We start from the raw sequence: 27387 nt of genomic DNA on the forward strand, positions 1-27387 counted from the left end.
ACTTGATGAATGATATAGTATTTGCAGAATCCATATTATTAAAATAAGACAAGAGTTACCTAACCATAAAGAATAGACATATGCTTGTGCACCCTATTACTCTACTGGTGTATACAATAATTCAGGCATATCATCTCACAACAGTAAGACTGTTCTCCAAATCCACACATGCACATAATTCAAACATTTATGGTCTAGTTAAAGTATTCTCTCTCTCTCTCTCTCTCTCCCTCTCCCTCTCTCTCTCCCCACATCACTATATGGAATATATAAAAATATCTTGCCCTTATCTTACTTGCTGGATAAAATAATATTTGACCAAACCCACATTAAAAGTAGAAGATTCACCTAACATTAAAGAATAAGCACATGCTTTTGTGGTTAGGTGTCTTCATTGTTTTGTTATCAGGAAAATCTCAAGTATGAATGGTAGGACTGTCTTCACATATGCTATATAACCAATAATGTACCATATGGAGCTTTATAATGTGAAATCAAATGGTAACATCAAATATGTTGAAATTCCTTCTCTGATGATACATTAAACCTTAATTGCTTTGATCTCGCGATAATTCCGAGGATTTATGTTTGCTACAAAATATTCATGACAAAAGCATAAATTTTCATCCCAAATCATCCAAATATCACTACTATGACTCAAATCATAGATAAAAATGGTTGGAATCAGGATGTCTTTCAGAGCTGCAAACTAATGGTTGAGTTAGGTAGGTTGAGAATATTATATTAGACTTACAAGTGCATACCTTGTAGTATAGGCTTCCTATATAGATATATCCTTAGCTGTTAACCTCATTAAGACTATATATACACATCTTTCACTTGGTGTTTGACCAAATTTGGTGCAATGTGGTGTTATTTTATTGGACAGAAGGTTAACCAACCATATTTATTAATATTTAGATTAGTGGCTTATGTCAAAAGAGTAGTCTCCTTTCAATCACATTAGGAGTTTTGGAAGGACAATTAAGTAATGTCGACACCGTAAAACTATATACACTTGTAAAGTAATTATTCGATAAGCGTAAAGCATCTTTAATACCACTAACGATTATTGGTCCTTGATCTTAACGATTCTCCCAATCAAGCTTTGTGAATTGAACCATAACGCTGACTTTGATATTATTTGCTCGATAATTAGCTCGTTAGAGCCAATAATTTTTCAAATTAATAAGTATCACATCAATATGCTTAAAAAATTATTATCTTTTTGTTTTTTATGGAAGAGAGAAAAAAAAAGGGAAGAAGATACATGAACCAACTGTAGACATAAAGCACATGTGATATAATTAAGTGCAAGGTGTCTCCATATGCCCAACTTTATGACACATAATCAAGCGGGTACATGTCATTCATAGATTGGGATTGATGAGTGGTGGACTCCAAGTTGGCTTGGCTCATCTCTGCACCCTAGAAGGAATCCATTTTTTCTTTGCTTTTTCTTGCTCAAGATTTCTTACAAACATAAGAAACGACATCTTTGAAAAAGCATATTGTAATAGTCATGATTTGAAATAAAATGCTTTTTTTTAATTGGGAATTGGTGGAATTTGGATTCTTGGAAAAATAGTGCATTTTTTTATAATAAATATTTTGTTCCAATTTTGAAACTAATTCTATTTTTTAATAATAAACTTTTGATTCATTTGACCGTTGAATACCTTAGTGTTTCAACCTTGTCGTATGTGATATAGCTTTGAATCTTTGATCCAACCTTGTATTTCGTGTCGTGACGTAGGTGAGCAGCCATTATTGCCACCTGCTTCTTTACGACAATATTGCCATAACTTTAAAAATATTAGTTTTGCAAAATTTTCATCCGACTGATACATCGACGAGTAAATTTTTGTATGAAATGACATGCACCTATGTCTACATCACGTAGAGTGGCGGGAAGAACTTGATTAAAAAAACATGTTGGATAACTATTTTAAAAAACGGTGTTAAAAAATAGTTTTTAAAAATTATTTTACAATATTTTATAAAATAAAAATGTGTTTGAGAACTTGTTTTTAATGTTTATAAATATGTTTTAAAAATGATTTTTATGTTTAGGATTTTATTTTTAATTATTATATATGTTTGTATAATTATTTTTTAAAAATATTTTAAATAAAAATAAGTGAAAATAATTAAAAGATATTTTTTTAAAATAAAAAATAAAAAACAGTTTTTTGTTTGTTAAATACGTTTTTCAATTTTTTTTGTTTTTGTTTTTAGAACTGTTTTTGAAAACAGTTGTCAAATAAGTCCATGCTCCATTTGAAAAGTGTCTTTTTGAAAGAATTTTTTAATGTTTCATAAAATAAGAATACCTTTGAAATCTAAAATATTTTTATCTTATTTTTTATTTTTTATTTTTAAGAATAAATAATTGTTTTATGTTTTTTAATTATTCAACTTGTTTTTTGGTTTTTTTCTATTATCTAGAAGGGAGATTATTTTCAAAGTAGTTGTAAGTTGTAACAATAATTTTACTTCACAATTTTTTTAATAACACACCCAAATAAAAAAAAAAATTGATTACTTCTTGTTTTTTTCTTGTTGAGTAGAAAAAAGGGTGTCAAATGAGAAGGGTTCAACACCAAACCTAGAGTTGCATATTAGATATTGATGATCTCTTGAATACGCCACCTAGGCCAGCCAGTAAACCTTGTTCTCTGGTCGCCATGGTCACATCTCCAAGCTACTACCTTCACTTCTGGGTATTTTTTAAGGTAAGTAGAGATCCTTGACTGTGTTCTTAATCAATAATGACTCCATGATTACATGATGCAAGTACAGTGATCTCAACTGTAGCATGGAAAAAAAAGGTGGGCACTCTCTTCTCTCTAAAGTAGGCTACCTCCCTATTTTTCTGAGTGTTTCCTTCTGGTGGGAGGTTTCCCACTTGAGTAAACATGTTCTTGGTTTTGAATCAAATCTGCCTTTGACCAGAAACTTTCTGTCATTCATTCTTTTAAGCTCTGTTTGGACAATTTGCCGATACAGTAATCAAAGTTAGGCCTTCTTTATATTTTTTTTTGCCTTAGCAATCTTGTCTTTTGGTTTGTTGCATGAAAAGTCTTTCATATATGATATTTCGATGTTTCAACCTCAACCGAAATTTTGAAAAGTATCATAAGCTAATTTGAATGTCTCAGAGAGCTTGTGAAGTCATTGTGTATTCTAATCCTTTTTCTAATGGGAACGACTGCAAACTTGTCAAACTTTTCCCTAACTTCTGTTGACAAAAATGGCATCAAATGATTTAAAACCCTAATGGGAATAAACTGAGTGGGGCCTGAGGACCAAAGCATTACTTTCACCTCAATGATTCCACCACTTGCATTGGTACATATGATTAATTAATGGTGACTGACACAATAGGGACCTGACTATGAATTGTGAAATGGACCTTCCCTCTTGACCCAGGCAACCTTATCCTCTGCCGCTATGACCTAATTTACTTGCTTTCCGGCGTTATAAGAAGTAAATTTCCAACAGACTACCGTATAAACCTGCACCAGAGAAACTTGAGAGAACCCATCATGTGTAACATATTTTCCATTCTACAACACCACTGGTTTAGTATTATAGAACCTTTAGTAGTTGTTGACACCCTTAAGAAGCTTGTTTACCTTCGTTAAGAAAATTTTAACTCTATCAACCTCATTAAACAAAAGTTTTGGAATGTACTTACTCCATTATGATTAGCTTCGTTGTCATTAAGTATTCGTAGTTGTTAAGTATCGGTAAACATGGTCAAGTTGTTTTTAAAGTTTAAACTTTTGAGTTAGTATAATAATCTTTTTAAAGAAAAATCAAAATTTTGGTAAAGTTTAGAAAACACTTTCAAAAAATTAAAAAATTATTTATGGTGGTAGTTACTGTGGAAACATTTGATAGATAATTCTCTAAAAAACACTTATACAAAAAAGACTTAGAATAGAGATGTCACGACCTCACTCTCTACCTGATATTTGTCTAGTTCAGGGTTCAACAGTGCACACATGACCTATCAGTCGAACTCGATTTTGCTTATTTATTAAGCTTACATCCTTAAGAAAATGTCTCTATAATGTGTTGTGTAAACCTTTCATATATAACTCTTCCCCAACCACTACCCGGGTGACGTGGGGCACTACAAGAAACATTGTCAAATGTTCTTTTAATTTGATACAAAGGTATTAGGTTTTATACGGCTTTGTTATGTACTAGTCAACTTGATAGTATTACATTATTGATTTACATTTGAAAACCTTAAACTATTAGTGCAATTGGTACACTAAAGTCCTTATTTATATGCTAAATTACAACGTATAATTTCATCTGTCAAAATAATACTTCAATTTTCAAAAGTTTAGCCGTGATTGTGGTTTCTTTTTGAAGATTTCATAGTGGATAATCACATCAAGGTAAAGATGGAATATAAGTATTGAGAAACAGAGAAAACTTGGGCGTACGATAGGTGTGAAAACTAACGATACCACACAGTAAAATTGACACTTAACTAAGTGACTCTATCAAGGAAGGTCAACCTTGCTCTCTTAATCAATCCCATCCCAGCATTCAGCATTGTCTGCTTGCGATTTAAAGTATGGAGAAATTAGTATCAGTTACATGACCAAAATGGTGTGAGCTGTTCAGGGAAAGCAACCATTTACTGCTTCATAAATATTAAAAGAAGCATCAGCTTGACTTTTCTCTACCATCTATCCTATCATAGCATAGGGCATGATTTTGTCCATATGTGTATATATATATATATTAAGCTTATCTAGGCTAAATCCTTAATGGCCCACCTCACAACAACTCTTTTTATTTTTATTATTTTTGTTTTTTAAGAACTAATTGGTTAATAGGATGAAATAATCCTAAAAAGATAATTTTTATAAAAAAAAAATGAAGGATATTTTTGTCAAATGAAGCCAAAGGAAGATGAAAGATTATGGTATGTTTCATAACCATTTTGAAAAACAGTTCTGAAAAATAATTTTTAAGAATAGTTTTATAAAACAATAACCTATTGGAAAACCTAAAATATTTTTAACCTGTTTTTAATATTTTTAAATATGTTTTAAAAAACAATTTTTATGTCTAGTATTTTATTTTTAATCATTCTATATATTTATATAATTATTATTTTTAAACAATCATAAAAAACAAATGAAAATAACATAAAACAACTAAAAAATGTTTTCTGAAAACGTATTGATTTATATTCTTAAGAATAAAAAATATAAAACAATTTTTTATTTTATTTTGAAAAATAAAAAACTACTTTTAAAAATAGTTACCAAACAGATCATAGATTATCAAATTTGACTTTTCAATTCTTCTTTTAATCAAAGAACCTTTTTTTTTCTAATATTGTTCGGGTCGGTGGGCAATTTGCCATACATATGTTAAGACTGAATTTCCTCGGATTTGATTGGAATGCAAATGTGTTGACAAAAGGTTTAATTTTTTATTTTTTTTTATAATGTACTGAATTTAATTTTACATTTCTTTCATTTTTCTACCTTATCCCCCCTCCCATAGGTTTTGAAGAAAGAGACATAGCTTATAAGAATATTTTCAGAGAAGGCTGCATAAGGTGGACCTAACAATATCAAAATGATGGAAAATTAAATTAAAAATATATCTTTTTAAGCATTGGAAAATAAGAAAAAAGAAAAGGGGTAAGAAGAGGGAAGTTGTGTGTCCACGTTATTTTTGTTACCTTATCAATGAAAGATAAATTTTCAATCAACTTCATCTTCGTTAATGAGTAGGGCTTTTTGGCCACATGATTAGCCGCCTAAGTACATCTCGTAACTAGGAAAATGTGGGGAAATTTTGAAGCAGTCAAGTATCCAACGTACGATAGGCCATTTGACTTGTGAAGATTGTCGGAGGTGGTGATACGAATGATTCAAATCTTCCTTCTTGGTCATGTGCTAAATAGTTTGGTGTCGGTTAGCGCGAACTTAAAATAATTTTAAATTTTAAGTTATTTTAACAAATATATTTAATAACTTAAATGAAGTGATTAAGCTATATTAAGTCAATAAATTGATATATTAAGCGTCCTTTTATGCTTGTTTTGTTTTTGGCTTCAAATTAGAAGTTGAAGTTAAAATTATAAACAATAACTTCTTACATAAATTAAAAGGGGAAAAATCTAAAGCTAACTCTTTGATATGTATCGAAATTTAAGTCTAAATTGTTTGAATTGTATGATGAAATTTGAATTATTGGATGATGATATAAGCAAATAAATAGTAATGAGATTTGGTATGTATATGTGATACCATTTGATTGGTGATTCTTTTCGGTAGTTGGCAAATTGACGTGATGCATAGTCCGATTCAAATTAAAATGAAGTTTTTTAATAAAATAACATTTTATTGACATTCACATCTGGATTATAGTCTCTCGTCTTAATGTAATCCAAATAAATACAAAGGTCATTATTGAGATTACGGAAGAAATTTTAGTGTAATTATTTTTATCAAGATTAAATATACTTTATCCCCTTAACTTTTTTAGACAATTTTACCCTTTGCCCGGTCATAAATTGATATATTAAACATCCTTTTATGCTCATTTTTGTTTTTGACTTCAAATTAGAAGTTGAAGTTAAAATTATAAACAATAACTTCTTACATAAGTTAGAAAGGGAAAATCTAAACCTAACTCATTGATGTGTATTGAAATAACGTGATGAAATTTGAATTGTATGATGAAATTCGAATTATTGGATGATGATATAAACAAATAATTAGTAATGAGATTCGGTATATATATGTGATACCATTTGATTGGTGATTCTTTTCGATAGTTGGCAAATTGACGTGATGCACGATCTGACCTAAATTAAAATAATTTTTTTCCTATAAAATAACATTTTATTGACATTTGCATCTGGATTATAATCTCACGTCTTAATGTAATCCAAATAAGTACAAAGACCATTATTGAGATTATAGAAGAACTAAATACAAAAGTCATTATTGAGATTACCAAAGAAATTTTAGTATAATTTTTTTTTTATCAAGATTAAATATACTTTATCCCCTTAACTTTTTTTAGACAATTTTACCCTTTGCCCGGTCATATTTAAAATTTAATAATTTCTTCCTCAAATTTGTTAGAGATTATTATTCTGTTTGTTTTTATCAACAAAAATTTGATTTTTAATCAATTTCAGTGATTATTATACTCATATTTTTGGTCAAAGTGTAGTGCTTTTTCGTTAATAAAAACAAAGTTGGTAGAAAAAAACACAAATATGGTTACTTCATAGACAAATTTTTGAACTTTGAAGGTCAAAATGGGGCCTTAAAGGCTTGTACTTAACATTTTTTTTTACTCTATTTATTGATAAGAAAAACTATGCTTGGTTTAAAAAAAAAAAAAAAAAATATTAAAAGTATGTTTAGTTCTTGAAAAATTCAACCAACAATGTGAGGGACAGAAAAAAGGGGAAAAAAGGGAAAGAAAATAAACAATACATTTAAAATTAATAAATTCATTTAACTTATTTTCGTTTATTATATAAAAATTAAATAATTTTAAAATGTATAAGTTTCTAACTAATTGTAATTATATTGATTTATTTTATATTTTTTATTTTAAAATCAAATATGAGAAAACTATTTTTTTAGTATTTTTTTTCTTTAGTACTTTGGAGGACCAAATATAGCCTTAAAAAAAGGACTTTTTTTATATTTGATTTTAACATAAAAAAATGTGAAAGAAATCCAAATATAATTAAAATTAATTAAAAAATTACACATTTTAAATTATTTATTCTTTATATAAAAAATAAAAAATAAAAATAAATAAATTTAAAGTATAATATAAAATAATTTATTAATTTTAAATCTTTTTTTTTTTCTTTCACTTTCCCTCACTATTTTTCTTTCTTTCTTTCTTTCTTTTTCCCAAGGCTTTGAATAAACAATAGATTAAATTGACCCCCAAGTATTTGTACTTAAAATATATTTTCTGTCAATCATCAAATCATAGAGAGAAGAAAATCAAATCAAAGCTCATAGCCAGTAAAAACAATCAAATTCTTGCAAAATTTCCAGGGCTCTTTTTCAAAAGATGCCCGTCCCATTGATTTAACCCAGTTTTCTTATCAAATCCTTCTGCATTCCTTCAGCTCCAAACTTTTTTAAAGTAAATTCTACAAAAAAGTCAGACAAAGAAAAAAACAGCAAAGCAGCTGCCAGTGGAGAGAGGATGCCCATTTTTTCTGCATGAGACAACATGAATGCCCAAATAAATTTGACACAAACTTTGGAAATTTTGGAAGGAAGGCCTGCTTTCCAATCTAAGGTTGCTCGCTCTTTCTTTGGAGCGCTAGTGAAGTTGTGACTACTGACTACTTCTCCATTTCATATTTTAACTTTTTTTTTAATTTTAATCCATACATAATTTAATGACATCTGACCACAACAAGGAAACTCAAAAAAAAAAGAAAAAAAGAAAAAATAAAATAAAAAGGCAGAGCTAAGCCAGCGTGAAAGCATCAAAGCCACTTGGCTCAGAGCCATGCAGTAGAATGCATGGAGTGACGTAGGAGTCTACGGAAGCGTCATACGTGGGTGCAAAGTTGGTGACAGCTAAATACCAACCCCAAAAAAATTATTTACTAAAATAATTTCATACTTATTAATTGTCGGAATTAATACAGTTATGGGATTTCAGACATAATTATCTTTCAAAAAAAAAAAAAAAAAAATTTCCTGTTACAAACTTTACCATCAGAGGGAGAAAGAGAGAGAGAAAGAGAAAGGATGTGTTTTTTCTCCTAAAAGGAGGACACGTCTCCAGACTGATGAACAAAGGCCGGCACCGAATCCCTTTGACTTTCCTCTTTCCTTACTCATCCATCTTTCTCTACTTTCTATATATATTCTTCTCAATCCTCTCTTTACATACTTCCTTCTTCACATCTTCATATTTTCCTCATCTCCATTGACAACAGTATAGCTTTTCTATGCAAGATGGGAAGAACACCATGCTGTGACAAAAATGGGATGAAGAAAGGGCCATGGACTGTAGAGGAAGATCAGAAGCTCCTTGATTATATTCAGAAACACGGCCATGGGAGATGGCGGACACTTCCCAAAAATGCAGGTATCTACTTCATTCATTCTTGCTGTCTTTTTTTTCTTTTTTTCTTCTTCTTCTTTTTTTTTTTTTAAAAGAAGAATTTGGAAATATATATATATATTTTAAATCTTATAGTTGAAAATTAAAATGGAGTGGTGTTTTATATGTAATTGAATAGGTCTAAAGAGGTGTGGAAAGAGTTGTCGGCTTCGTTGGACAAACTACTTGAGGCCAGACATCAAGAGGGGGAGATTCTCATTTGAAGAAGAAGAGGCCATCATACAATTACATGGTATTTTGGGTAACAAGTAAGTGTTTTCATTCACTTCATTTCGCCTTTCTTCCTTCAAATTTTCAAAAGCAAGACTGGTTTTTGGTCTGTTGATTGATGGTTTTTGTGACTGATTGTATTTTGTTGACTTAGGTGGTCTGCAATTGCTGCTAGGCTCCCTGGAAGAACCGATAATGAGATCAAGAACTATTGGAACACTCGCATCAGGAAGAAGCTTTTAAGAATGGGAATTGATCCCGTCACTCATGCTCCACGGATGGATCTTCTGGAACTGGCCTCGCTTCTTGGCTCATCCCTCTACAATTCATCATTACAACTTAATGTTCCAGCTGGGTCCCTTGGGATGGGGCCTATGGTGAACGACGATGTTCTGACTCTAGCTACTGCTCTCTTGTCATCACACTGTGAAAACCCAGAACTCCAGCTACAAAATCTTCTAGAAAATCAGCTCAGGAATCCCCAAGTCCAAAACCAGTTCGAGTCCTTCCAAGGGAACAATCTACAGAGCTCAATTCAAGAAGTTCAAGCTTGTCCAACATCCAGCGCTGCAAGCACTCCATTTCTGAATGAAACCCAGCTCATGCAGGCCATTGCGGAGCATCTCTCTCAAAACCCTACCGATTTTGCCTACCAAAATTCCTTGCCAAATCTATGGCAAGTTCATGGTGGGCATCCTATTACAGCTGCCAGTTTCACCAATCCTACACTCAGCTTTGATTCCATCCCCAGCTCCATAACCGGCCACCAGACACTTAAATCCAATGCCGTCAGTAACAACACGCAGAATTTCAGTTTCGATTCTGTTCTATCCACGCCGTCATCCACCTCAACTCCATTGGACTCATCACAGATGACCTATGCCAAGGGGAGCACTGAAGATGAGAGGGACAGCTACTGCAGCAACTTCTTGATGTTTGATATCCCAAGTGACTTGGATGTTAATGCAATTATGTAAACAAAAACAGGAGTACTGGATGTAGTCTGTGAACATGTAGATGTCTGGGAATCAATCTCCCTAGCTGGGGTTTGTCTTGCAACATTTTAATTGTAATAGCATTTATTTATATGTTTTTGCTTCAAGAGTTCATCAAAGTTCATCAATCCAGCCACTAACGAGCCACTAACGAGTACTTCTTTAGCTTCTTTGAGATAAATCATATACATTGGGATTAAGTCTCAGTTTTATTCAAACATCTTACAAAAATTTTATGTCATTCAACCCTGCTAATTTTCTTGTCTCCCAAACAGACTGCAAAAATTTCTTGACTTTACACAAATTGAGAAGGGTTGCATGGAAATGTAGCTATATCAGTCCTTAAAATCAAAAAGTGAACCAAAAGGTGAACCTATAAGGAATCATACACTAGCTAGACAGATATCACCTTTTCCTCGGGAATCAAACTTCAAGTTCTCTACGATGTTTGCTTCTGCCTTCTGGCTAGTCTGAAATGCCAATTTTCATCAGTCCGGCCACCAAGAGAACTCCGGCCGGTGTGCAATGATGGAGCAACACGTGCCCCGCCACCTGTGGGCACGCCTATTTCTCGTGCCAATTAATTTGAGTACTAATTTTGAACACGGAGTTGGCAACCATTGACCCAAGAACAAAAAGTGACGTGTCCACAGGACGGTACGGGACCACGATAAACAGTAGGTTGATTGAAAATTCTATGGGTTCTTTCATGGGCTATCATGTCTCTTTCTCCACCATATGTGTGGGTTCACGGTCAAACCCCCATCTCAGAAACCTAACGTCAGCATCTCCACGATGGCGATCCAAACGAAAATGATGCTTTAGTTAAGCTTCAAAGAAGGGCTAGATAGTGATTCTTTTGGGGTGTAGTGAGTCCGTGCAGGAGCAACTCACATGGGCTTTGAGTGTGATTCACGCCTCCATTAGCTTCAATGCCAACTGCCAAGAGATTAATTGGGAGTACATTTGAATGTTGTCCATAGAGTTTGTCCAGTCTGATCAATGAGATGATGGATTCACAAGCCGAAAACCTTATCTAAAATGCTCATAAATACATGACTGACTAATAATTTAGAGTTGGACCACTAGAGAATTGGTGGTCTCAGCTGCCTCATAATTCAAAGCTCCGTTGTTGCTCAAACTAGAGTGTGTGAATCACAGCCTTTCCCTTTTAGAGATTGTTCCACAGTGATAAACGTTTCTTGCCATTTTAACACTTAAAAATAATTCTTTTCATAAAATTTTTTTAACTAATAAAAAGATTAAAAATATTTATTAAAATCATTATTAAACAAGCATTTAAGTTATGTTTAATATTATTTTTATTCGAAATGGTTTTAATGAAGTTATTTTATTTAAATTTAAAAGTATTTTTTAAATTTTGTCAAATATTTTATTTTTTTTCAAAAACACGTATTTGCTTTAAAAATACTTTAAAAAAAAAATCATCTATTAAATTATTTTCTAAGAAGTATTATAAGTAATTTTTTCAAAGTTCTAAAAATATTTTTAAAATTTTTTTCCAAACCCTTTATTTATTTGTATTTTTTACATGTTTTACACTTAAAAAGTACTTTCAAGTAGACTTTTAGTCTTATGAGTCGGTTTGATATAAGTCGGTCCTTTTTACATTATGAATTGGTAATCTAATATTCTTTATGATTATATGCAGTTAGAGTTGACTTGGCTTGCTTTTGAAAAGCATTTTTGATGTAAAAATTCTAAAAACACCAAAGCATTCGGTAAAATTTGAAAAATACTTTTAAAAATTTCTATTTGAAGGAACAAAACAACAAATACCTTTATGAAGGAAATTAAGAACTACTCTTGTTTGGGTAAGAGTATTTGATCTTGTTGTAGGTACAAGAAATTCAATTTCAAGCGACCTCGAAGTGGCATTTGATTTTTATACCAATGAATAAAAGTTGTTTTCAACACATTTATTTATGAAAATATATCATTTTTGAAAATTTTATAGGAGAGAAATAAAATTCTTAGTTTATGATCGATAGATCTCATGATGTTCTTGTTTCAAGTGTAAAAAAAATAAATAAAAATTTTAAGAATTGTGAGACCAAATTATAATATTTTGATTTTTCTTATTTTATTTTTATTTTTGTGTTTTGAAAAACAAAAAGAAACATTTTTGTTTTTTTTTTTGGAAACAAAAGTCAAAGCAACGCTGCAACACGTGGCCTCAACATTTTGCCTTTTAATTTATGTTGGGCTTTTGTCTCAAGCTTAGCCCAAGTCAATAGCGGCACAGATTTCTTTCATTAGCCCAAACATGGATGTGGAGGGCCCATGCAATCAAGTCGTCGTTCAACTCTTACTTGCAAACGTCGTCGTTTTCATGTACGGAGCGTATGAAAACATGTGGGTCTTCATCCTCTTTTGGTGCGCAAGTTTGAAAATGATAAGATTTGGTTAATTTCGTTGACACTTCTTGGGATTTAGTGTGAATACATTAAGCCGACATTGATTTCAATTTTCTTCTGTTACTATGCTTGTTAAAATTTATTTATTTTTAAATTGTTGAACAAATCTATTTAATTTCTTTTTTAAAAATAATTTAATAAATAAAATAAACTTAAAAGGATGATTCCTCATAGCCTCTACATGCTCTTAAAAAATTCTTATAATTACAAGTGGCATGATGAGCTTTTCAGGTTGGACTAAATAAAGTTCGGATCACCAAACTCTAATAATATGTCGGGAAAAATCACCATCACCAATAATCACTATAAGCGATTTTTTTTTACTTTTTAAAATTATTTTCTAAATTTGGTTGAAGTTTCATTTCTCTTTGAAAACACTTTTTTAAGTCAAAAATGCTTTTTAGAAAAGCTATCACGGATGAGGCCAAGTTGTTTTCCTGATTTGATTTCTCGTCCTCTCAGTTCTATGGCTGTAGAGCTGCTATGAAAAACTACAGGGTCGAGAAATTTGGGAACTCCCATGGGTTTCATCTGCTTTGAATGAACTTTACCTGATCAGTATAACTGAAAGAATTCTCAGCACCCAAATGGGGTTGCACCATGTTCTTCATATTATCAAAGACTTGGGTTTAGCTATCTTGTAGCACCACCTCCTTAATTCCATATTCCAATCCCTCTTCATTTTTCCTTTCTTTTTTGAACATGTCATTAGTGTCCCCAAAAAGAAAAAGAAGTCCAAAGAAAGATCTAAAGAAGGAGATATACCTTCTTATTGTTTATGTGCTGTCTTGTTTCTTTCTGAAGATTTGCATTACTTTTAGTTATTTCTTACTGTTCTCTTTTATAAATTTTTCAGTTGCTTAATGGAGGTTGCTTCATGTGTTCTCTTGGGGTTCCAAAAAATAGACCCAAGAGATTCTATATCTTTCTTAAAGTTTGCATGCTCCGCCCACCTCTTTGATGATTCTTTCAGATTTTTGAGTACCCCCTTTTGAATTTTAATATTTTATAACATAGGATGGGGGAATTGAATGGATTTAAGAATTATACAATTATGATACCATACTTCAAGACCTTATTTGAGAGATAGCTTGACTGTTCCTGAAAGGGGCAGTGCCCATAAATGCATTTAGCCAATGTACATGATGAATGCATACTGGTCTGGAAAGTGAAAAAAGAAGAGCTGAAACAGTGGAAAATTTTCATAAATTATCGTGTAGTCTGTTGGACACAAGGGATTGATGCTCCCTAAAGTGAAAAGGAGAAGCATCCAGAGTCCATGGAATAACTTGAAATGAGAGCAAAGTATCAAAGAATAAAGGGGAGAATAACTTGAAGCAAGAGCAACTATATACCAAACTGCACATGCAGTATAAAGAGGAGCCAATATGCAGCAAGCTGCAAGCAAGGTGGAGGAAGACTGGAAGGTATGTTTCTCTGCTCTATCCCTTTCATATATATCCAATGTAATTGCTACTTCTTTTTGCCTTTTTCCTTTTTCATTTTAAAAACAAGGATATATGTTTTATCATGGCACAAAAGCAATCTGTTGTTGCATGATTTTATGGGTTGAATTTTCATTCCATTTTTTTTTCATTCATGAATTTTGAGTTTCTTAACATCTAGCATATTTGCACTTCATGATGAGATATGTAATTTAAAAGGGGTTGTTTGGATGTTTCACTAATGTTATGTTTGGTTGTAGGAAATTACTTTGAAAGAAAAAAAAAATGAAGGTAAATGATTTTGTCGTGTTTGATTTTATTATGAAAAATAGGAAGAAAAATTAAATATAATTAAAATTAGTTAAAAATGTATATATTTTCAAATTATTTAATCTTTATATATATAGAAGATGAAGAATAAGTTAAATGAGTTTGAAATAGCATATTAAAATAATTTATAAATTTTAATGTTATGTTTTGGTTACAAGAAAGTATTGAGGAAAGAAAAAAATGTTAAAAGAAAATAAATTTCTCATATTTGGTTTTACTTTGAAAAATACAAGAGAAAATCAATTACAATTTAAATTAGTTAGAAATTTATGTATTTTCAAATTATTTAATCTTTATATAAGAGAGTTAAAATAAGTAAAATGAATTTGGAGTGACGTATAAAATAATTTATCGATTTAAATTTATTTTTTTATTTTTCTTCACTTTTTCTTTTCTTTTATTTTTTCTCTCTATTTTTTCTTGCATTTTCCTTCAATTTTTTTGGGAACCAAATATAGCCAAAAAGAAGAAAGAAAAAAAAAAAAAAAAGAAAAAAAAAGAAAAAGAAAAAATAGATTTAGGTTATACTTGGTTCCTGGAAAATTTGAGGGAGAATATGAGAAAAAATAAAGGGAAAAATAAAAGAAAAGAAAAAGTGAAAGAAAATAAAAAAATAAATTTAAACTCGATAAGTTATTTTTATATGTTATTCTAAATTCATTTCATCTATTCTAATTCTTTATAGAGATTAAATAATTTCAAAATACATAAATTTATGATTAATTTTAATTATTTGATTTTTTTTTCATATTTTTTATAACAAATTAAATATGAGAATTATTTTTCTTAACATTTTTTCTTTTCTTCATATTTTTCTAGAGCCAAATATAGCATTAAAGTCAATAAATTATTTTTATATGTTTTTTTAAAAACTTATTTAACTTATTTTAACTTTTCTATATATAGATTAAATTTGAATATATATATATATATATATCAATTAATTTTAATCATATTTGAACTTTTTTTGCTATTTTCCATATAAAGACAAGCATGAGAAAATATCATTTTTTAAATATTTTTTTCTTTCCTTGTTATTCTTCCCAAACCAAACATAACCTTACTATGTTACACACCACACATCAATCCCAAGATATAGTAGATTATGAGATATGCTTTGGTTACAAGATTAAAAGGGTATTTTTTTGATACCTATTGAAAGGGCACCACTTAATTGTTAGTCTCATTATTTGTATCATGGTTCCATTTGTTTGTACCTTTACACATGGTCTCATTCATTTGTATTCTTATTTAATGGTTTAAATCTCATCATATGTATTTCAATAGCTCAGATCTCTTTTTCGGTAGGTACCACTTTGATACCTTAGCATTTTTCTCTTTGATATATTACTATATAATATTTTTTTTCTTTCACTTGACTATCTAATGGTCCTAACTAAATGCATTTTCTTGATCCTAAGGTATTGCAATTTCTTTTATTGATCCTACGGTACTACAATTTTTAAGGATTATGAGATATATATATATATATATATATGGTTCTTTTTATTTGTACCTTTACACCTGGTCCCATTAATTTATGTTCTTATTTAACTGTTTGAAACTCATCATATATATTTCAGTACCTTAGCATTTTCCTCTATGTATATGTATATTACTATATAATATTTTCTTTCACTTGGCTACTTGATGGTCCTACCTGAATGCACTTTCTTGATCCTAAGGTATTGCAATCTCTAAGGATTATGTACATATATATATATATATATATATATATATATATATATATATATATATATACAAGTACAACATCTTCTTCTTCATTCTTTACATACTAAAATTTGGCATCTAGGGTTTAAATGCTTCTAACATTGTATGTGTAGTCTTTCAGAAATTCTCAATACTCATTACAATTGGGAAAGAGGAGAGAAGAAAGAAAGGCAACAGGCATGAGAATTATCATTCCCAATAAGGTCAAGAAGGAATGGGAGGAATGGAAAGCCCATGATCATGCCCTACTTATCAGTCTCTTCTTACAGATATGGTTAATTTTCTTTGCACCATCACAAAAACAAAGAGGAAACTGAATTGTAACCTTCAGTATCCGGTCAGCTTACTTGCTGGAAACAGCTTATTGTCTTCTATTTAGTATCTTGTAAAAATGAATTGTCTTACAGCTTGTAGGGTTGATTCAAGAACAATGAATTGCGTACTTCTGTTCCTCTTATTTCATGTTTGTGAACAGGACTGGAAAATTTAAATTATTCCAAAAGTCAAGAAAAATGAATTTGTTTTTCATAAATGATGGCATTTCTTGAAGATCAAGCATGGATTTGCTCCTCCCTTCAAGTGCAAGTTAGTGGAGCAGTTTGAAATTTGGATTAGTCCTTTTGATTTTTCACATGCTGATCATAAGATTACAAGTAGGTAGTCTGACATTAGCACATCATTCTAACCAGCAAGCTATGAAAGGTAATTTGCTGAAAATTGAAATGTCATTCATTTTTTTATTTTTTATTTTATTTTTATTTTTTTTCTGCTATAAAAACAAAATAAAACCAAATGATCACGGAATGTCAAAAAGCCACACTGATGTGTGAGGGTCCTGCAAATTAAGGACAAAATTTCTAGATCCTAAAATAGTTTCTCCATCGGAAAAAAGGATTGGTAGCTAGTTTCACTTGGGAGAGAGGAAAGGGTTACAAGTATCTTGAAGTGCGTAGGTTGAATAGGAGATGGAGTTGGGATCCAAGATGTAATGGTAGTGGTTGACATTGGGGAAGATGTCGATATATGAGTTTTGAAAGGAAAAATAGTTTCAAAAAGCACGACATGCTATGAGGTTACAACTTGTTCATGGAGGGGTCTAGGCAAAGACAAAGTCTTTGATGAGATGAATGGACAAGAAAAATACATGGGGTGACTTTTGGATCAAGTTTGTGATGAGTATAAGGATGCAATCAGGGATAGCAAAGACAACAATTTTTTTTTTGTTTGTGGTAGTTTGGTTGTTTGGAAAACAATTTTTCAAGAGGAGAGACAAGACTAAGAATGGGTGTAGGAAGTTTGTTGATGAGGCATGTGGCTATGAGGAAGGCGTATGACCAGTACGAAAGAGGGATGGATGCTTGATACAGTAAGGTGAGCTCTGTTTCAATAATATGGCGATGTCACCTTTTAGTAGAACCGTTATATTGAGGAGTGTAGGGTGGTTTTGAGATGTTGAATGCTGTGGGAATCAAGTAGGGATTGAAGGGTTGTATATTTCTCTCTGCCATTTGAGTGTATGGTGACAATTGAAGTATCGAATAATTTTCCACCCATGCTTTGAAATTTGGAAAAAGTAAGGAGAGATTTGATTTATTGCAGAGTAACGAAAGCCACATGTATTTGGTAAAGTGGTAAACAAAAATCACATAATAGCAGAAACCATCAACTGAGGGTATGGAAGCAAGGCCCAGAACATCGGTATAAATTAGGTCAAGTGGTTTGTGCTATTTAAAGAAGAGACACCAAATGGTAGATGGTGACTTTTATTGCGAAGACAAGAATTACAATATTGAAAAGTGTAGAGGGTGAATAACACTTGAATATTTTTATGAGATATTAGATGATGTAGAATGTTGTTGGAGGGATGTCTAAGTTAGCTGTGCCAATCTTGGAGGGACGACCTTGTGCTTACATAGGCTTGCAGATAGGAAACCTAGGAAAGGGAATGCTCAGGTCATTCATAAATGTTGTCCTTGCTCCAGCCTTTAGTGAGTTGTGCACCGCGTTCAAGTCCTTCACAATGAAACGAAAAAGAAAGAATTTAATAGAGGCATTATTTGTCTTACAAAATTGAGAAATAGATACAAGATTTTTTTTATTTTTATTTTTGCATGGATGGAACACAAAATACGTTACGTAAGGAGAAACTAGTTGTTGGTGAGGTGACCAATGATGATATCATCATTCCCATTGTATTCAGAATGAGTACCCAAGTTGTTGAGGTCAGAGGTGATGTGGTGTGCTGCCTTGGATTTGCAACCAATTGTGGGAATTCCACCCGTCACTTGGAGTGGTGTAATTAGCTTGTGATGCTCTAGGTGGGATACCCTTGAATTTGGTATCAGTGTTGGGCATTGTGGCTAGGTTTGTAACCAAATCGACACACCACAATAGATTGAGACTTGGAGTGGTTCTGATTGAAGTTTTGATGTCCATGCCCATGGTGAGAAGCTAGGTTCATGATGCTTTTAGATTGGACAGCTTTGTTGTTGTATGAGGCCCTAGATTGAGGGTTAGTGGGCTGCCCAGATCTTTAAGAGTGATTAGCAGTGAAAGATGAGTTATCTGCAGAGGGAGCTTGTTCTCCTTGAAGGAATCTTTCTTGTTCAATCAGTGCATCATGAAGCTTTCAAAAGTCATGAGAGACCCACGATTTCTAACTACTATGCAAACATCTTTACATTCCTTTCCAAGATCACGAAAAACTTGAAGTTGAAGATCATTTTCATCAGTATGAATGTTGACAAGAGCCAATTCATTCACTATGCACTTGATCATATACATGTATTCATTGATGGTTTTGTCTCCTTTGGTTGTAGAGGTAAGCTAGCCCTTAAGACCCATGATTCAGGTTTTAGACTGATTTGTTAGATATTTTTCTAATGTTCCACATGACACATGTATGGCTTTAGTCTTTTATTAAAATGGAGTTATCTGATCGATCTAATCTCTAAAATATTGGTTATACAATTAGAGAAGTAGTTTCCTATTTTTACTCATTACTTTGATGGGAAGTGGAGTGGCGGTTACTAAACCGTTGGCAGTTACCAAAAGGAAATAGGTCATCTCTCTACCCATTTAAGTAGCATTGTACGGTTTCCATCATTTGTGTGTGTGGAATGTAATTTTTCATTTAAGAGAAAGGGCTAAGAGAGAGAAACCTATCTCCTGGAGAATTCTACATTTTCAGATCAAGAATTAACTGAAGAAATTGCTATGGATTCCGGTATGTTATTTATGTTTGTGAAAATCATGATAGTCAAGATCTTGGAATTTATAAAGCATTAAGTTTATGTTTAATTTCATTTGGATGTGGTATCAGAGCACTTGTTAAGACTTTCATGATTTTCCATTATGATCTATTTGCTGGAATCAATTATTTGGGGAAGATTTCATTTAGATTTGCTCAGTTATATTTGATATGATTTAGTTTTGATTTCATTTTTTCCGTTGCAACTATTAAAGTTTTTCACAAAATAAATTAAATCTCTTTTTTATTTACATTATTTATTACTTATTATTCAGTGACTAACTAATTCCTAGATGAGTGGGATTTTATTTTGCTGGGTGATTCATATATGATGATATGATGGTTTGACCATTTCCATGAGAATTTCTAGTAATGCCGTTGGCTTTTATTGAACAAATCACATATTTTCGTGCATTTTCTTTTCCGCGTGATGCTACATATCATTTAGTAAATTGATAATATTGCCCATAATTTGTTCTACAGTATAGAACATAGTGCATCAAATGTGTATCATTTACAAATCTGATTTATGTCTAGATTTTATAATTGACATTTCTTGTATTGATATGTTATAATTATTTTCTATAGTTTATATGAACATGAAATTGTCACATATATGAAACTGTTTAAATGATGATGTGATGTGATTGATGATAAATTGTTTTGCGAAGTGATTATTTCAACTCGAAATCCTATTTTATGAAATAGTTTGGTGATCACCAAAGTGAACCAACTAGAAAGTCATAGGTTTTTAGTTGTATTTTGGATCTTAATACTCATATCCCAAGTATTAAGAAAATAGCTTTGCAAATTTTTGAATAGGTATTTATATGTATCTTTGATCATGAGAATATTTTGGTTTGGCCCAAAGGTGCACCACTTTTCTTGTGATTAATATACTGAGGTAAAATAATTAATGTGTACCCTTAATTGAGAGTTGGAATTGGATACCCAAAGGTAACAGACCTATCAAATTATGGATACATTATTAATTATTTTTGATAGGTGAAAGGGAATCACCATAATAGTCAAAAGTTTAATTTTGTATGCTGTAATTTTCATCCAAAGATGTGTTATAGTATTACTATTTATTATTTATTATTTAACTCAAAGCATTAATGTGTGAGCATATATTTAATTGTAGGTTCAATTCCTATTTCGCTTCATTCGCACGCTTCATCTGTTTCGATCCTTAATGGAACAAATTTCTCAGACTAGTCTGAGCAAGTCCAGTTTCACCTAGGTGTACCGGATCTTGATTTGGCACTTCGGACTGAGAAATGCCTGCTATTACTGAGGAAAGTAGCGCAGAAGAAAAAACTTTAAGTCATTCTTGGGAAAGATCAAACAGATTGAGCATTATGTTTATGCAAATGAGTATAGCGAACAACATTAAGTCAACACTTCCTGAACGTGACACTGCTAAGGAATTTTTTAAGACTGTGGAAGAATGTTTTTTGTTCGCTGACAAGTCTCTTGCTGGGACATTAATGGCTGAACTCACCACCATGAAGTTTGATGGTACTCGTGGGATGCATGAGCACATCCTTGAGATGTCAAATCTAGTTGCTAAATTGAAGGCTCTTGGGATGAATGTGGATGAGTCTTTTCTTGTTCAATTTATTTTGAACTCCTTGCCTCTTTAGTATGGGCCATTTCAAATTCATTACGACACTATTAAGGATAAGTGGAATGTAAATGAATTGGCCAGTATGCTTGTTTAAGAAGAGACAAGACTTAAGCAACAAGGACATCATTCAATTCACCTTATAAGTAAATGAGCCAGTAAGAAGTGGAAGAAACCTAAGAAGGGCAAAAGGGTAGAACCACCTAAGATCAATGGGCCTCCTCAAGGAATAAAGGCTCATGAAAGGATACAAAACAATATCAAGTGCCATTTCTGTAAGAAGTTTGGGCATGTTCAGAGAGATTGCCACAAACGTAGGGCATGGTTTGAGAAGAAAGGTAAGCCTTTAGCTTACGTATGTTTTGAATCAAATCTTACTGAAGTTCCTTCTAATACTTGGTAGATTGACTCAGGTTCCACTGTTCATGTTTCTAATTTGATGCAGGGCTTCCTTACAATCCAAACTTTAAACCAAAATGAAAGTTCCATAGTTGTGGGAAATGGAGTCAAAGTTCCAGTGGTTGCTACCGGGACATTTCGTTTATTTCTAGACACTGATTGTTATCTAGATTTGTTTCAGACTTTTTATATTCCTTCTATTTCTCGTAATTTGGTTTCTATGTCTAAACTCGACCTTGAAGGTTATTCATTTTCATTTCATAATAGAAGATTCAGTTTGTTTAAAAATTCTTCTTTTGTTGGTTCCGGTAGTTTATGTGATGGTTTGTATAAATTGAATCTTAATAGTTGTTTTACTGAAAGCCTTCTAACCCTGCATCATAATGTTGGAACTAAACGTAACCTGATCAATGAAAGTTCTTCTTACTTGTGGCACAGACGTTTGGGTCATATATCCAAAGAAAGAATGAAGAGATTAGTGAAAGATGGGATTTTGCCTAACCTAGATTTTACTGATCTTGATGTGTGTGTGGATAGGGATGGCAATGGGGCGAGTTTTTTCGAGTACCTGCCCCGCCTCACCCCTAATGGGACGGGGTTCAATTTTAATAAATGGGTTTGGGAATTTTTTTAAAACCCGAGACGGGTTTGGGTATTACCCCATCCCATCTCACCCTGCCCCATTTATAAATATATGAATATATAACATGTAATCATATCCTCATAAGCACAATCATCAAGATGGTCTCTGAAAAACCAGCGTTCAAATTGGGTTCTCCGACGAGCTGTCGAAGTTCCTAGCTCGGACTTGGGCTGCGATTTTCTGGAGAAATGCTTGAGAAAGTCTCTTTCCCGTCTTTTTTTTTCTTTTATCCTCCCAAACAACAAACAACACCATCAATAGGGCATTTCCGTAATTTACGCCATCCATGCTCCCAAATTCTCATCGCCGGCGATCTGCCTCAGTATGGTTGCCCAGAAAAATTGGGGCAAGCAACTAGGAAAAAAAATCCGCACTGTTGAATTTTCACAACTTGGCCTTTTTTTCTTGTTTTTTTTCTGTGTCCAAATAGAAAACGTTAACCGTTGCAAGCTTCTAAATTTTCTTCCATGCTTTCTCGGAAGCCAAACAAACAGAGAAAAAAAAGTTAAAAAAACAGGAGAAAAGAAAGAATAAAATAGTTATCTCGATTTCCGTTTCAATAACGAGAGTATCTTCACTTTACACCAGACAACCTAAAAAAAACATCGAACAACTTGAAGAAAGCCTAAATTTCCCCTTGATCTGAATATCGCAAAGCATAGTTACAGAAGGGACCAATTCAGCATATTCGAATTTCATAGGGAAAATAGAGGAAAGTGAGAAAACATTTGTGAATATCCAAGTAAAAAAATTTAAAAGTAATTAAAAAAAAATAAAATTAAAAAAAAAGTTAAACGGGGTAGGGATGGGAATTATTTTAAATGAACAAGGCAAGGTTGGGATGGGGGTGACCTGTCCCGAACCCGCCCCGTTGCCATCCCTATGTGTGGATTGTATTAAGGGAAGACAAACCAAACATACAAAGAAGGGTGCTATAAGAAGTGGAGAACTTCTTGAAATCATCCATATGAACATTTGTGGGCTATTTGACTTGCCATCTTTTGGTAGAGAAAAATATTTTATCACTTTCATTGATGATTTTTCACGTTATTGTTATATCTATTTATTGCATGAAAAATCTCAAGCAATGGATGCCCTAGAGGTGTACATTGTTGAGGTTGAAAGGCAATTAGATAAAAAGGTGAAAATTATCAGATCAGATAGAGGTGGTGAATATTATGGTAGATATGATGGATTAGGTCAACGCCATGGCTCATTTGCTAAACTCCTAGAAAAGCATGGTATATGTGCACAATACACTATGCCAGGTATGCCTCAGCAGAATGGAGTGGCTGAAAGGCGTAATCGTACATTGATGGATATGGTTAGGAGTATGTTAAGTAATTCCTCTTTATCCATTTCATTATGGATGGAAGCCCTTAAGACCGTTGTTTATTTATTGAATAGGGTTCCTACTAAAACAGTTCCAAAGACTCCTTTTGAACCGTGGACAGGAAGGAAACCAAGTTTAAGGCACTTGCACGTTTGGGGTTGCCCAACGGAGGCTAGGATTTATAATCCACATGAAAAGAAATTTCCTTTTGAACTGTGGACAAGAAGGAAACCAAGTTTAAGGCACTTGCACGTTTGGGGTTGCCCAACGGAGGCTAGGATTTATAATCCACATGAAAAGAAATTGGATTTCAAAACCATTAGTGGTTACTTTATTGGCTATCCAATGAAATCCAAAGGGTATAGGTTTTATTGTCCTAATCATAGTACGAAAATTGTTGAAACAAGTAATGCCAGATTCATTGAGAATGGTGAAATCCGTGGGAGTGATCAATTACAAAAAACAAATATTCAAGAAGTTAGGGTGCAAGTCCCACTACCCATAACTTCTAAAGAAATTGTTGTTCCTACAATTGTAGAATCATTTGACAATGTTGAACAACAAATTAATGATCAATCACTTTCCAATGAGATTATCACTGATGAACCAATTATGGAAGAACCACAACAATCAACATTAAGAAGGTCTCAAAGAGAACGTAGACCTGTTATTTATGATGATTATGTGGTTTATTTACAAGAATTTGATTATGATGTTGGGACAAGTAAAGACCCGGTTTCATTTTCACAAGCCATTGGCTATAGTGATTCTGATAAATGGATTGATGCCATGAATGATGAGTTGAAATCAATAGATTAAAACAAAGTCTGGGAACTTGTTGAATTGACTGAAAGATATAAAGTAGTTGGTTGTAAATGGGTCTTTAAGACCAAATGCGACTCAAAAGGCAGTATCGAACGACATAAAGCCAAACTTGTGGCCAAAGGTTTCACTCAGAAAGGGGGTATTGATTATAAGGAGACCTTTTCTCCTGTATCCAAGAAAGACTCACTTAGAATCATTATGGCTTTAGTTGCTCATTTTGATTTAGAGCTACACCAAATGGATGTGAAAACTACTTTTCTTAATGGGAGTTTAGAAGAAAAGGTTTATATGGATCAACCTGAAGGTTTCTCCATAAAGGGAAAATAACAGATGGTTTGCAAATTAAATAAGTCAATATATGGACTTAAACAAGCTTCTAGACAATGGTATCTTAAATTCAATGATACTATTACTTCCTTTGGATTTAAGGAAAACATTGTTGATCGGTGTATATACCTGAAGGTTAGTGGGAGCAAGTTTATATTTCTGATTTTATATGTTGATGATATATTGCTTGCCAATAGTGATCTTGGTTTATTGCACACAACCAAGAAATTCATCTCTGAGAATTTTGAAATGAAAGATATGGGTGAGCCAACTTACGTGATTGGAATATTAATATTCCGTGATCGTTCACGTGGTTTGTTGGGGTTGTCTCAAAATCGATATATTGAAACAATCTTAGAGAGATTTGGTATGGAGAACTGTTCAGCTAGTGTAGCCCCAATTCAGAAAGGGGATAAATTTAGTCTCATGCAATGTCCACAAAATGAATGGGAACGTAAACAGATGGAAAGAATTCCTTATGCTTCTGCTGTAGGAAGTTTAATGTATGCACAAACTTGCACCAGGCCAGACATCAGTTTTGTAGTTGGTATGTTGGACAGATACCAAAGTAATCCTGGAATGGATCATTGGAAAGCTGCGAAGAAAGTGATGAGGTACTTGAGGGGAACAAAAGATTATATACTTACTTTTAAGAGGTATGATAATTTGGAGGTGATTGGCTACACTGATTCAGACTTTACTGGATGTGTTGATAGTAGAAAATCAACTTTTGGTTATGTATACCTGTTGGCTGGGGCAACAATTTCATGGAAAAGTGCTAAACAAACTATTATTGCTACATCCACAATTGAAAGCTGAATTTGTGGCATGCTTTGAGGCCGTGGTTCATGGTTTATGGTTGCAAAATTTTATCTCAGGGCTTGCTATTGTCAACACTATTGAGAAGCCGCTGAGGATTTATTGTGATAATTCTGCAGCTATATTTTTCTCCAAGAACGACAAATACTCTAATGGTGCTAAACACATGGAGTTAAAGTATTTTGCCGTTAAGGAGGAAGTTCAGAAACAACGGGTGTCTATTGAACATATTAATACTGAGCTCATGGTTGCAGATCCACTAACTAAAGGGTTACCACCAAAGACATTTAAAGAACATGTTAAAAGGATGGGTCTTGATTGTAACCCTTGATGCCTATTATGTTTGGATTGCAAATGTTTGTTTATGTTATTAGACATTTTGAGATCTCATGTTTATGATTTTTCCTATTTTCCATTTTGTACGTACATCTATGAGATTGGATAAATGATAATAGGAAGTCTTTTACAAAGACAATTTTTGTTAGACCAATTTGGATACTTCTCATTTATGAACCATGGTTGATTGGATTGCTAGTGTTGTAGTAAATGGAAGGGACTATGTCGCCTTATTGATGTACAACCGCCATGACTCATACTAGTGACTCATTTGACCATAGTATTTATGATGACCAATTTGAGTTGGAAATGGATTAGTGTTTTATGTGCATAATGTTGACTTCATTGGGGCTAAAATAAAGTTAGTCATATGGGACAAGTGGGAGAATGTTAGATATTTTTCTAATGTCCCACATGACACATGTATGGCTTTAGTCTTTTATTAAAATGGAGTTATCCGATCTAATCTCTAAAATATTGGTTATACAATTAGAGAAGTAGTTTCCTATTTTTACTCATTACTTTGATGGGAAGTGGAGTGGCGGTTACTAAACCGTTGGCAGTTACCAAAAGGAAATAGGTCCTCTCTCTACCCATTTAAGTAGCATTGTACGGTTTCCATCATTTATGTGTGTAGAATGTAATTTTTCATTTAAGAGAAAGGGCTAAGAGAGAGAAACCTATCTCCTGGAGAATTCTACATTTTCAGATCAATAATTAACTGAAGAAATTGCTATGGATTCCGGTATGTTATTTATGTTTGTGAAAATCATGATAATCAAGATCTTGGAATTTATAAAGCATTAAGTTTACGTTTAATTTCATTTACACGATTATCATACCAGGTTGCCAACTTGGTCCATGCTCGATGAGATGTTGTGGCAGCAGAGGTGACAGGTATAACATCAGAAAGTGATGCAAAGATTGCATGTAGTAAGAGACTATCCTGCCATATCCTAAGAGAACAGGCTGGATTCGACACCAAGGTATCTTTGTCTGTGATGGTACTTGGTGGACATGAAAATATTCCCTCAATATACCCTAAGAAATCATCTCCTAGCAGTAAAGAGTGAAATTGTGCATGCCATGACAACTAATTATTCAGAGGAAATTTCAATGGCAATTGTGCGGTGGCATTGATGGATATCAATGTATTGGGATAGGCAGTTCCAACATTCACCACAACAGCGCAGGGGTGCTTACAAACATGGGTTTCAATGAGGCTGTTGAAGGACACAGGAAAAAAAAAAATAAAACTCATGAGAGCTCATTGCTCTTATACCATAAGAAAGATGAAACTTCAAGGGAATAAAGTGCTATGTTTTTTCAATGATGGCTTACAATATATATGGAAGGGAATATTTTACAATCCTAATTGATGGAGGTGATTCCATGATGTTGAAATGATTCTTTCCTTAAGTGAGTTGTTTGTTGATTGAGACTCTTCCCTTGTAAGAGACTTTAAAAAATAAAAAACGGTTATTAATTGTAAAAGATAGAAATAATCTTGA

The 27387-nt window shown here is 32.5% G+C and overlaps 3 protein-coding genes and 1 long non-coding RNA gene across 4 annotated transcripts; all 4 read left to right on the forward strand.

The window, feature by feature from the left end:
* The first annotated feature begins 8821 nt into the window (after positions 1-8821).
* LOC100243528 (transcription factor MYB41) lies at positions 8822-10480 on the forward strand. The gene is made up of 3 exons (XM_002281602.4): positions 8822-9132; positions 9287-9416; positions 9533-10480. The coding sequence occupies exons 1-3, from the start codon at positions 9000-9002 to the stop codon at positions 10353-10355; spliced, it is 1086 nt and encodes a 361-aa protein (XP_002281638.1). The 5' UTR covers positions 8822-8999; the 3' UTR covers positions 10356-10480.
* Positions 10481-14202: 3722 nt separating this feature from the next.
* On the forward strand, positions 14203-16849 carry LOC104877525 (uncharacterized). Its single transcript, XR_784596.2, has 2 exons — positions 14203-14238; positions 16431-16849. It is a non-coding gene; the product is annotated as an uncharacterized LOC104877525 (long non-coding RNA).
* Positions 16850-20847: 3998 nt separating this feature from the next.
* Positions 20848-21213, forward strand: LOC104877564 (uncharacterized). Its single transcript, XM_010646078.1, has one exon. It carries the CDS (start codon positions 20848-20850, stop codon positions 21211-21213), a length of 366 nt encoding a protein of 121 aa, XP_010644380.1.
* Positions 21214-25183: 3970 nt separating this feature from the next.
* LOC132253446 (secreted RxLR effector protein 161-like) lies at positions 25184-25871 on the forward strand. Its single transcript, XM_059735502.1, has 2 exons — positions 25184-25496; positions 25600-25871. The coding sequence occupies exons 1-2, from the start codon at positions 25184-25186 to the stop codon at positions 25869-25871; spliced, it is 585 nt and encodes a 194-aa protein (XP_059591485.1).
* The last annotated feature ends 1516 nt before the right edge of the window (positions 25872-27387 follow it).

This window comes from Vitis vinifera, chromosome 19, assembly GCF_030704535.1.
Source record: "Vitis vinifera cultivar Pinot Noir 40024 chromosome 19, ASM3070453v1".
In the NCBI taxonomy this organism is placed as follows: domain Eukaryota; kingdom Viridiplantae; phylum Streptophyta; class Magnoliopsida; order Vitales; family Vitaceae; genus Vitis; species Vitis vinifera.

Excerpts from the sequence above, each read along its gene's own strand:
- LOC104877564 (XM_010646078.1), top strand. The coding sequence starts at position 20,848 with ATGCCTGCTATTACTGAGGAAAGTAGCGCAGAAGAAAAAACTTTAAGT.
- LOC100243528 (XM_002281602.4), top strand. The coding sequence starts at position 9,000 with ATGGGAAGAACACCATGCTGTGACAAAAATGGGATGAAGAAAGGGCCA. Across the intron at positions 9,133-9,286 it reads GACACTTCCCAAAAATGCAG|GTCTAAAGAGGTGTGGAAAG; the intron begins GTATCTACTTCA and ends GTAATTGAATAG. Across the intron at positions 9,417-9,532 it reads CATGGTATTTTGGGTAACAA|GTGGTCTGCAATTGCTGCTA; the intron begins GTAAGTGTTTTC and ends TTGTTGACTTAG.
- LOC132253446 (XM_059735502.1), top strand. The coding sequence starts at position 25,184 with ATGGAAAGAATTCCTTATGCTTCTGCTGTAGGAAGTTTAATGTATGCA. Across the intron at positions 25,497-25,599 it reads GGCAACAATTTCATGGAAAA|GGCTTGCTATTGTCAACACT; the intron begins GTGCTAAACAAA and ends ATTTTATCTCAG.